Here is a 13,067-nt window from a genome sequence, read left to right as displayed (position 1 = left end):
CAGAAACCGTTTCGTCTCAAGAACTATAAACGCACTCAATCAGTCCATCAAGTGCTCCTTGTAGAACTGTTTGTACTTATTAGTACAATCACCTCACTGTAAACTTGCTATACAGTTGTAATATTGCACGACCTGAGCCACTTTATAAAGCGCAAATTTACATATGATGACGATATCATTTTTAAGATGAAATGCAGCAAAATATGTTTATTACATTATACAGATAAAATGTTAACATCATTTAAATAATCTATATTGTTAATAATTAAACATGTGAGTATACGGTGGTGCAGCGATAGCTAGTTCAGGGATTGTTCCTGCCTCACGTTGTATTCTTGCTGGGGCTGGCGTGACACTACAAAGATATTTCAACGTTCCTTAAAAGTTTTGAAGAATCAGCGCTCTAAGCTTACAGATGGCTTAACATCTATTTCAGAGCTGATTGTGTGGTGATTGGTTACATGGAGAAAGAATAGGAAGGACAGGAATTGGAGGTTAGTACGTTTGAAAGAGACAGTAGTGCTGCAATAAATTATTTCATCGAAGGTCGCGCACAGCACAGCAAGCATCTTGCGGGAGGCATGAAAAATCTATGGACAGGGTTCCAGCTCATCACTATCACTGCACCACCGTGTTCCCATGTTTAATAACATGCTTTAATTTCTATCATCATGAAAATGATATCAAGTATACATCTAAGTATTGTAATTATTCAGAGAGCTGTAATATCACGAATGTAATGGATTCTGTGTCCTGTTGGAGGAATAGAAAGCCCGTTTAAAAAGCATGTAGTGATTCACACACATAGAGCACATAGAAGAACACATACAAAACAAAGCATTTAATGTGCTACTTTAGTTGCAATGGTATTTGAGAAGCTAGTAAATTAAACGATTTAAAGATGAAGTTTATGATGTTCTACTTTAACAACAAAATAAACTACTTGATTAAAGTGGAAATTTTGAGATTAAAGTTGACATTTCAAGCTTTTTTCTCACTGTGTCCCTATTTTTTTTTTCTTTTCTCTGTACCCTAATAAGCTTTCATATGACACCCAGACGGTGGGCTATGTATCACCTTTTCATGGTGACTTTGAGATCTGACAATTTCTTTTTTATTTCGGGCACTGTGTGACTTTGTGAACTTGAACTTTCGAGTTTCTCCGACACTCTGTGTTACTCGATCAACTTCCTTTTGTTGTTTATACCACTGTTTAAACCAACAAATAGTATGTTTTTCCTTGCCTCCACTTGGTATTCACTGAAATTCTATTTTCCCCTGTACTTTTGCCATTGCCTTTTCACAGAACACTGAGCTTAAGGGCTATTTATATTGATTTGCATATTCAAAGAGGCGTAATTCTGGGAGGAGTTTGGGTGGGGCAGCAGGCTCCTGCATGTGCGTTACTTTTCACGTTGACCGGGATTTATGGAGCGGAAGAACGTGGAAGTTGGTGAACACACAGTTTTATGCATCTGGATATTTGTGTGCGTACTTACAATTCCGCTTTTGTCCTTACGCCATTTTTTAGTGTGAATTCTACGCACGGCCTTATGCATGAGGCCCCAGGAGTGGTCACATCAACAATTTGGTACATTTTTAAAAAGAAGGAATGCACTGCTAAACTCAGCAATTCCAGAAGGACAGACAACTGTGCTGGATGATTGCAGAATTCTGTCCTTGGTGAAGAATAACCCCTTCACAACATTTAGCCACACCAAAAATACTCTCTGGTGGTAGACCTATCATTGCCAAAGTCTACAATCAAGGGTAGACTTCATGAAAGTAAAGACAAGGGTTTATCACAAGGTGCAAACCACTGGTAAACCTCAAGCATAGGAAGGACAGCATAGACTTTGCCAAAAAACACTTTTAAAAACCTGTCCAATTCTGGAACAATTTCCTTTAGACAAAGGAAAGTAAGATCAATATATACCAGAACGATGGAAGAGTATGGAGAAGAGAAGAAATAGGTCATGATTCGATGAATACCATCTGTGAAAACATGGTGGAGGCAATTTTATGGCATGATCATGCATGGCTGTGAATGGAAGTCAGCCACTAATGTTTATTGATGATATGACTGCTGACAGAAGTTGCAGGATGATTTCTGAAGTGTGTACAGGGCTATACTGTCTGCTCAGATTCAGCCAAATGCTGCAAAACTGATAGGACAACACTTCACAGTATAAGGATGGCATGGATAATGAGTCAAAACATACTGCAAAAGCAAACCGTGTTTTTCAATGCAAAGTAGTGGAATATTCTTCAATGTCCAAGTCAATCAACTGAGCTCATCCCAATTGCACATGCATCTCACTTCATGAAGACAACACTGATGGCAGAAAGTCCAACAAACAAGCAGCAAGTGAAAGCAGCTGCAGTAAAGGCCTGGCAAAGCATCAGCAGTGTGGAAACCCAGCACTTGGAGACGGCCATGGGTTCCAGACTTCAGGCAGTTAATGACTGTTAAGGTTTTTCAACCAGATATTGAAAATGATCATTACATTTATGATTATTTTAGTTTGTCCAATTATTTTTGAGCCCCTGAAAATAGGGGATCATGTATAAAAATGACTCTCATTCCTAAACAGCTCTTATGATATTTTTGGTAAAACCCTAAAATTAAAGCTGAACGTCTATACATTCATCAAATAATGATTGCTTTATTTCAAATCCATTATGGTGGTATACAGAGCCAAAATCATGAATAATTGAGCCACTGTCCAAATACTTACAGACCTGACTGAATGTTATGCATTTTTTAAAACGTCATGCACTAATTTGTTATTCCCAGCTATTTTTAAACATTAACAATTATAAAATATTTGAGCAACATCTTTATGACATAGAATTCTTTGTGGTTTGTGTTTTTTGCTTGTTGATTACCTCCTTATCTGGCATTAGCTTAACTAGACCCAAAAGTTGTAAAAAATTAAATTATACTTTCTTATTCTTTATGGTAATCATTTGTCATGTGATTGTTGCCAGCCTATCTAAACTGAGCAAAGAGGCACATCATCGTGAAAATTTAAACAAATATCAATTGGCTCCGAACATTTGCAGAAATTTTCCCTAAGCACCAAACTGCTGGTGTCATAAGAAAGCTGTCAGGCACTCATATTTGCAGAAGGAGGTGTGTGAGATTCCTGTGCTAAGCTACTTTAACAGGAGTAGACTGATCAGTGCGTCACCACAAAATTTTAATGGGAAAAAAGCAAGTGCCCACGATTTCTCGGTCTTTATAACACTGTTTTTGGTAGCTGAATGTCCTTCAAATGATCACTTACTGTGGCTTCACAAGTTGGAATTCCTTTGAGATTTTGGTAGGTTTCCCCCTTTTAAAGGGTCCTTTGAAGCTGTTCTCGTGCATGATGGAATATCATGTCATACTGTGAGTGATTGATCCCCAGGCTAATGCAGCTTGTAAGTGATGTTACAATATTTTTAATTCACCATCAGGTTTCCTAACCCACTTATTGTGGGCAGGGTTGTGAAGTAGCTGGAGCCTATCCTTGTGATTCAGGCCCCAGACAAGGATAGTTCTGTCATGGTGGGGTTTGTTTGGTCTTGTGGGCAGTGTTCATAGATCCAAGAGGACCCCCAACCCTCCAATATCTTTTACTAATTTACAGGCACCTAGAACTCCAAGAGGGAGCCCCGCCACCCGTTTTCTAAAATTAATAATAAATTGGAAGGAGGAACAAGACCCTGACTAAACAGAGCATTGTCAGTAATTTGATTCCACTTGTGGGCAAATAAGAATGTAATTGTACTGTTTGTACATGAGGTAATACATTTTAAATAAACCAATTACATTATAGATTAAAGCAGTGCCTTAATTTTTTTAAAATCCATTACTATTGCCCTCCTAAATGTACTTATCATTACCTAGTACCTCTATGTGTACTGAGTTGCTGCAGTCTGTGAAACAACAAAATTAACTCCTGCATCCTGATCAAAAACTGCCCACGCATCATACCCCCACCACCCAGTTAAGATGCTTTCCACGGTACATGGATAGAGCAGCTAAATATTCATAATTCACAAGCATCTCTCCATTTCACCACCATCAAGAGGTGATTTTATCATACATTGTTGGTGTTTTGAAATGACACTTGTAACAATGAAAACTTTTAACACATTTTACAGTCCTGGTCCCTAGCCTAATCTTTTCCCTTCAACCCCAACACCAATAAAAATTTAAATAAACAAAAAAAATTCAAATAAAGTAAACTAAAAAGGGCAAGCCAATATATTTTACTATCAAAGAGAGAGAATAAAAACAAATTTGATGCAAAAAACAGTACAAAATACATCACAAAGTAAACTTGGGAATTGAGTTAAACCTGCAGAGTCAAATCGCTCTGTACTTAAGGTTTAATATAAGTATATAAGAAACCTCTCATGACCCCATAACTTACTACACAACACATAAATAAGATTTACAAAATATACAGTAATCACACATAGAAGTATACAAAAGCAAAGAAGTAGTAAAACAATCAGTCAAAATCCAAAAGCCACAGGCAAAGTAAGACAATGAGTTATGACTGCGAGAAAAAGATAAACCAGAGAAGTCTCACCCAGGAGGCTTTATTTCTTTTCATTATATTTTTGGAATTGTACACTTGTTTTTGTTGTTTATTTATTTAAAGTTTACAATGGTAATGTAATCTTGACACCAATTTGTATTCTGTTTTTAGGTGATTGAAACCATTGTGTGACTGTTTTGCATAGCTGTGGCCATATTGTTACTAGGCTCATTGCTGGTTATTAATTGACTGAATTGCCTTTCTGAATGACATTTAGGGGTCAGAGCACAGGGTCAGCCATTGTGCAGCACCTCTGCAGCAATTTTCAGGTTAAAGGCCATACTCAAGGGCCCAAAAAAGTAGGATCCCTTCTGGTAGTAATGGGATTTGAACTGACAACCTTCCATATACGAGCACAGTCATGACATACATAGAGGTCACAAGAAGGTGCAAGTCTTCTGGTCCTGCCTATAAAAGATGGTGGTACACAGCTTCTAGTATCCCAGTGTTAAAACTTTCTGAAAAATAGACTGTGATTTGTAGTTTTAATGAGGGACTGTAGTCATTGAGTTATTTTAAGGACTTTTGCAACATTCATTTTTCTTCTTTAATTTAGGATTATGGTTAGGGTTAGTTAGTTAGTTCTTATATATATATTTTTTTTTGGTGCACTATATCTTATTTTGGTCAATTGCAAGTTGGCTTTTAAATAAATGGTTCCCATGCTTGTTGCCGTAACCTCCTCTCTAGCCTCTGTTTTAACCACTTAAGATGTGGACAAAAGATTTTATGCTGGGAGTCTACTAAGCAAAGGTCTTCCACTTAATAATGCAGGCTTCCATTCCCTTCAAAGTTTCCTTTGTCTTTTTAAAGTCAACATCATTTGCTGACATCACATTCATTCCAACATACAAATGAAGCTCTGGTATTGTGAGGTTGCCTTAGACCTTAATGGGCTAGTATTCCATTTTTACATAACCCATTCATTGCATGTAAAGTACAGCATTAACAGGGCGCTACACAAATTTAACAACAACATTCATGTAGTTATCTCTGTAACTTTTGGCATTTCATTATCAAATAAGTTCATAGACATTAAGCATACTACAGTCTACTATGCTTATCATATAGGGAACACCATATTTTAAAATCGAGTCCCACTTTCCCTATATGAACTCTATTCCAATGACACTGTAAACACAAGCTCAATCAATAAATGATTTTACAAACCTGGTACAATCTATCTGTTCTTAATCCTCTTTGCAAGTACCTAACATATCAGTATTAAATTTTCAAGAACACAAATATCGGTGCATTCTTGGAGTATAAACGTTGATAAAATTCACAATAGCAGCATCTTCTAAAAAAAACTATTCAATATATAAAATATGCTAATAGTATTCAGAGGGGAGAATCAGAAAAAAAGTTTTTAGTATGAAAAATTGATTTAATACCAGTAAAATACATCTATTCATTATAGTACATGTAAACTGTTCAATATTTACCCCTAAATAATCCTTAAAGGCCTTCACAACAGACAGTTATAAAAACTTAAGGTCCATATATGATCACCAAGCATCCAGTTACAATTCTGTATCTGTGCAAGAGGTGTCACTCATTAGTGATGAGCAAACCCCATGGACTTCACTTCACTGAAAATGTTTTGAAACTTTGCTAAACTCCATGAAATGGATTGAATTCAAATGGGCAAGAGAAATTGAACTAGATTTGAGTGGATTACAATGGTGCAGTAACTGTCTGTTAGGTTTAGGGAAGCATCTTCCAACTATGTTGAACCAATTACTGTGGCCAATAATGTAATCTCTGCTGTGAGACAGCAGTGCTAACCACTGCACCACTGCTCCTCATACAACAAATGATGCAGATAGAATAAATACCACAAATAAAATACAACAAAAGGCCACAAACTAGCAATAAGTAAATAAAATATAGATCATTATGCTCACAAAGGTCCAGTCTTGGGGCACACATTGGTCATGCTATGAAGTGGTGGCATTGAACTGGCTCCTTCCGTTGTTTGAAACTGTGGCTCCCGGCACAGCTGAAATGTCTTTTTTGTTTCTCCTGTATCTCTGTTGATGCTTTGCACTGTTTTATTTCCATTGTGAACAAACAATGGTCTTGCAAATAGTAATAAATCTTTTGTTTTTGTTATTATTATTATTTCACAGGTGTTTCCTGACAAGAGGAGGGAGAGGGCTCCATTAAGGCATGCTTTGACTCTTAGTTGCAGCACTTGACTAATCATGTATGCAAATTAGCCATGCTGTTCTGCTACTTCCAGCACAATGGCATCAGTTTTATATATCTGCTGGTAGTACTCATTATATTCTCATTATTGCCAGCTAACATACCCCTCAAATGAAAATACAGAAAGTTTTAGTTTTTTGTTTTAAATCTCCAGGGTGGAAGGCTGGAGTAGTCATTGTGTCGTAACATTACACATGTGCAAAGCAGATCAGCAATGAGTTTATAGTACACATGTGTGAAAGTTCAGCAAATAGCTGCTACAGCTCTGTGATGTCACACTGGCCTCACAAAGCATCATGGGGTGCTGGGAAAAATGTCTGGAATGCAGGTGAATTTTCAGGAAAACACTCAGCGAACAAGGACACTCAGGACACAGAATATCAACACCATCACTCATTAACTTTCACAAGCTTTCAGTGGCCTGGCTGGATATATTTACTATGAAAGGAAGTTTACTTTTTAAGATTTTTAGAATAAAATTCTCCATATTCCCAATCAAATTAAGAATACTTTGCAGGTTTGTCTGATATTCTGTCTAGAACTTCCATAGATATATTGCCAAAGACAACGTCTCTGATAGTAAAGAGTATTACTGAATAAACTAGAGATTAATCTAAAGTTAACAAAATTCAGATCAAAACTGTGGAGAATTTCATCCAAAATATTTTGTGATGCTGTAGAGGAGTACTTCTGAAGTTTGACAGCAAAATTTACAGCTGGTCCAAATTCACAAACATGTATTTAGTATTGTATGCTACCACTCTACCACTCTGCCTTAACAATCTTGTATCATAAATCTACTTTAACATAAACATAAACTCTGTTTATCTGGGGACATTGTAGAATATTAGGATCCTTTGAATCTTTGCCTGCTCTATTTTCTTTCACAGTGTCCTCATAGTGCCAGAGTAATGCTGTCTTTTCCAAAGCACCACTCTGGGTCAAAACTGTGGTGAAAGTTAGACCATATTTCTATTATGGCTAGATGCAGGAACAACAGAGGATTTGATCAAAATTTGGGGCACCAAACAGGTTCTCCCATTTAATAGAAAGGACAGATAAATAAAAGTAACACCCATATTGGTGTGGTTGCCCAGGTTTATAGGCCAAAACAAAAGGGAAAGAAAGTATATTACACAGAAAGCATTTGGTAGTCAATGCTTTCCGGAGCTCCATCTCATGGGTTGTTCGTCAGCCAAGTGACATCGACTTACAGGAGTCAAGTGTCCTTATAGCTGGCAGACTGGAAGGGGCGGAGTCAGGTGCCCTCACTGGACAGTCCCATGTTGCTGCAGGGAAAAAGGGAGAGAAGACCATTAGTAATAGCACACCCTCTCGTCTCAGCGAATTATCAGGTACCTTGACCGAGCTCAGGAGGAGATCCTCGGACACACATGTGTGACACCATGGACTATTGCATGTGTGTCAAAATGCAGAAAAATACCTCAACATTTTGAAATTTAAAGTTATGTTAAATCCCCCCTGGTATATTTATTTTTTTATGTAAATCAGCATTGCTTAACTATCTGCCAGATTACAATCTTCTAAAAGATGTTTTGGACACAATTAAGTTTTGAAAAGTAAATAATATTATTTTGCAGGGACTGCCTGGCTTTAAGTCTTTTGAACAGTGGAACAAGCATTGTGGCTGGATTTGCTGTTTTCTCTGTCCTTGGTTTCATGGCTCATGAGCAGGAGAGGTCGATCTCGGACATAGCAGTTGCAGGTGAGACACTTATTTCCTTTTGAGTTTTATCAGAAAAATAGTGGCATCTTTATTAAATTATTTACATTTGCTAACAAAAAACTTCTAAGCCCAAATTTCCCAGTAGTCTATAAAACTAATATGTGTCCCAAGGAGCAGTACTCATTCATGTTAATGGTCCAATTCATTAAGCTTGTTATACTCTGCTTATTCCTTGCTACCCCTAACTCTTGTCGCAGCTCATGTGAATTAATATCCACTGCTCTCACTGTTCACAAATAACATTTAACAAACTCCATTCATTTTAGTTGAACTGAGAAGACAGGAAGTGGAGAAATTAACACGCTTCCCCAGGCATGCACTGTCAGTAAGGACAAGGCAGAAAAGGGAACAAAGATTAAAGGTCCATAAGTTGGCCAGGCAACAGAAAGTTTTTTAATGAGAAAAAGTTTCAGAAACATAATGTCAAGACAAAAGGAATCTTAGTCTAAAACTGCCCAAGGTTAAAATCATAAGAAAACAATCACCAAAGCCCAAAAAGGATAACGAGAAGCTGAAGTCAAAACACATACAAAGATTGTAAGCTCTAAATTCACTTTAAATATTCCTCCTAAAACTGCAAAAGGTCTGGTTTAGGAGATACAGAATGATGTTCGCCTTAGCATGCAATCTTCTTTATACCTTTTTGTGACATCACAACATGTCACTTCCTGGCCTCATGTCATGACTATGACTCAGTGTTGCTATCTGCAATATGGCTGTCAATTTACAAAATGGTGATGGATTGCATGAACCTAAATGGTGGCCAAAAACATAAAATAGTAAAGAAACACACAGTAATTAATAGTACTTATTCCAAAACAGACAATGAGCAAAAATGTTTATCTTATCATAACAAAAAGCCATTATGAATAAGAAAAAGTAAAACATTTTTTAAAAGAATCCATTCATGTGACATGTGTTATTTCTCCTGATTTTCACCCAGGTCCTGGACTGGCCTTCATTGCCTACCCAAAAGCTATGACAATGCTGCCTCTTTCTCAGCTCTGGGCATGTCTCTTCTTTCTCATGATAATATTTTTGGGTCTTGATAGCCAGGTGAGCAAAATTTGTAAGAGAAAAGCAACGTATGTTAACTAATACAAGTATGGAACGGTTCTTACAAAGGACACTCAGCATTTCAAGAAGATACAAATATGTATAGTTGGATAAGCTAATCCAGACAGTCATATGTCTACTGGAAGATTTACATAAGTCAATATAGTCCATGAAAAAGTAAAACAAAACAAAACCAAACCTCAGACCTGACCATTTACTATATTGAAAGTAATCATGTCAGTTTTGCTTCTAAACCTCTAATTTTCACTTACTGTCTCTTGATCTTTTTAAGTGTTTTGAACTCAGTCAATGTGTTTACATGCACTTTAATAACTGGGTTACTCACAGCAATCCAATTTCAAAAATGTCATGTATACCCTAATTCCCGTCTGAGAGACCAGGTTAAGAGACACAGATTTCTCCATATATTTCTAAGTTATGTGGCCATGTAAATCCTTATCTGGGTTTTCTAATCTGCCCATGGACATTACACTATTCCTTCTCCTGGCTGAAATAACCTCTCTCAGCATTTCAGAAATCATTAAATGTATGTTAAGAGCTGAATGTATAGTTCTAAGTTCAGCAGAGAAACCTTGGAAGACACAGATTTCAGGCTTATTATTACATTAATGATGGCTATTGATGATGTTCAACCATTTTTAGCACTTGTTTTATAACATTGGAGCATTTACCAATGGAGAATTCAATGATTTGGACTTGTGACTGTAAACTGGATTTGTAAAGAAACCATGTTAATACCTTAACCGGGTAACTCACCTTATCTCCTGGTTTTATATTTTCAAGTAAACAAGTCGATTTAGTGTCTTACTCATACTGTTGAACACACTTAGTTTTTACCCACTACACCCTGATGACAGGTAATCACTCAACAGAAGATTTTACAATACAATGCAATCCATTGTACATTAATCCCCTTTGGGATTGATAAAGTTTATCTGTTCTATTTAATTTACAGTATATAATACTTGTTATGTACATAAATAAATGTAGAGTAAAATAAACAGGAAATTGAATCAACTTACCAACTTCAGTAATATTTAATTTGAAATTAAACATATTGGGTCAAATGAAGTAAACAAGCAGCACAGACAAATAGATTGGTACCTTGATGGCTTAATGTCATTGTCCACATCAATTCAAAAAGCTTGTGTGTGTGTTTGTGTTCATTTGCTTTCTCTTCATTATCAAGCAAATGCTCAGAGAGGGCAAGCAAGCTGTCAGTTATCTTTACGTATAAATTTAATTGTGTGGGTTTGTGTGTGTGTGAATGCTTGTGTGTGCCTCTGTGTGTGTATATGTATATTTAAATAAATTATTATCTCAAAAACTACTCATGCAAATATTATACAAATCAATAGGCCTGGTCCCATGACTAAAAGGAACAGACTGCAAAAGTCCCGGTTAGATGAAAAACTGTTACGACAGTTAACGTTGGGTAAACCATCTTTAAAGGCTATGGGGATAGGTACTGGACCAAAAGCAATAGACCTGGAGCCTGTAACAGAACAAACATGGGACATTTTACTTGAAGAAGATAGGTCAGTTTTTTCGGAAACTATCACTGTACATAGGTGTTTGCTGGGATGTGGTAATCCAGGAGCTTTGCACAAAAATGCATAATTTTCTGAAGACAATTGCAATTTTAAGATGTGAAAATCAAATTCATCTTTCTACTGATACACACACACACACACACACACACATACACGCAAACGCACAAACAGACACCATGCTAAAATCAGTTTTTCTTGATTTTTAGAATCAGAATCTGAACTTAACATAACTAGTAAATTTTTGAGCCTGTCACCAAACTTCCATTTACATGGAAGTAAAACAATGAAAAGACTGCAAAACTAAAAAAAAGACACTCAAAAAATGTCTCAGACTCAAAAAAGGTTTGTTCTTTCTCACTAAATGTAGACCCTGGAAAATAATTACATCGTCATTGGTCACCAGGGGCCCCATGTATCACGCCATGCTTAGAATTCACACTAAAACATTGCATACAGACAAAGCTAGAAATGTGCGTACACACAAATAATTCAGATGTATAAAACTGTACATAAGCAAAGCTCCACACACTTTCCCTTTATAAATCCCAATGAATGTGAATTTTAATGCACATGCACATGAGTACAGCCCCACCTCAACTCCTCCTCAAATTTTGCAAATTTCAACATGCAAATCAATGTAAATATCCCCTTTCGTTCAGTATTTTGCTAAAAGACAATGGCAAAAGAACATGTAAAAAAGAAGAATTTCAGCAAATACAAAATGGAGGTCCTGCTCAGTGAAATGGAGGCAAAGAACTTAGGCAGCAGTATAAGCAACAAAAGGAAATTGATGGAATGGGACAGTGTGGTGGAGGCACTCAAAAGTTCAAGTCATAAAGTCACACAATGCCGAAAATAAAAGAGAAGTGATCAGACATCAAAGTTGACGTGAAAAGGTGAGTGTCTAAGTGTCATATGAAAGCATATTAGGACCATAGAAAAGAAAAAATATAGAGACACAGTAAAGAAAAAAAAGGTCTATGTAGAGATTAAAGTCAAATCTCGAAAATTTCCACTTTAACCTTATAGTTTACTTTGTCATTAAAGTAGAACATCATAAACCTCATTTTAAAATTGAACTTTAATTTACCAGAGTTTCTCAAATTCCTTTGTAACTAAAGTAGCATATTCAATGCTGCATATTCTAAGTATTCCCTGACCCAGTCATTAATCTCTATATGCTTCTTAAATGTACTTTCTCTTATGCTGACAGGAGCACACAGGCAGTGATCACCACACAGAACACATTACGTTCCTGATTTTTGAATACATTTTAGAATACTAAGATGTATCCTTGATGCCATTTTCATGATGAAATGCATTAAAGCATGTATTAAACATGTGAGGGCACAGTGGCGCAGCCATAGCAATGAGCTGACACCCTGTCCAGGGATTGTTCCTGCCTCCTGCAAAATGCTTGTTGTGACACACTTGACCCTGGATGGAATAATTTTTTGCAGCAGTACTGTGTTTGTTAATGTACCAGCCCTCAATTCCTGTTCTTCTGTTTTTTCTCCACGTTGTAGTGTTCTGGTGCCACTCAGTTTCATACCGTTGATAGGACAGTGATTTATTTACTTTTTCAGTGGGGATTCCAGGAATGCACCCAGCCTTGGCCTGATCTGCCCACAGTCACAGACAGAGACACGAATCAAACAAATGTGTGAAATATATTAAATGTAAAATCAAATATAAACAACAAAAATCAGACAACCCTCCCCTTCCCCTTTGGCGACACAAATATTAACACAACAATCAACCATGACAATATACACTCACGACAATATCCTTATACAGTTCCAATGCGGCAGAAACGAATGAAATGGTATGAAGTAAAGATGATGATGACAATCCCGGGGACAGCTTCTGTAATAAATGAATTAA

General features: G+C 36.6%; 1 protein-coding gene across 1 annotated transcript in view; it reads left to right on the top strand.

Annotated features, from left to right (window-relative positions):
* LOC114654537 (sodium- and chloride-dependent GABA transporter 2-like) overlaps window positions 1-13,067 on the top strand; it is a 160,281-nt gene that overhangs the window by 85,837 nt on the left and 61,377 nt on the right. Inside the window, exons 10-11 of the mRNA XM_051930797.1 lie at window positions 8,408-8,532; window positions 9,497-9,609. Coding sequence (XP_051786757.1) covers window positions 8,408-8,532; window positions 9,497-9,609 — 238 coding nt within the window. The remainder of the gene's footprint in view (window positions 1-8,407; window positions 8,533-9,496; window positions 9,610-13,067) is intronic.

Source organism: Erpetoichthys calabaricus, chromosome 1 (genome assembly GCF_900747795.2).
Source record: "Erpetoichthys calabaricus chromosome 1, fErpCal1.3, whole genome shotgun sequence".
Lineage (NCBI taxonomy): Eukaryota > Metazoa > Chordata > Cladistia > Polypteriformes > Polypteridae > Erpetoichthys > Erpetoichthys calabaricus.
This window is presented reverse-complemented; position numbering and strand designations above follow the sequence as displayed.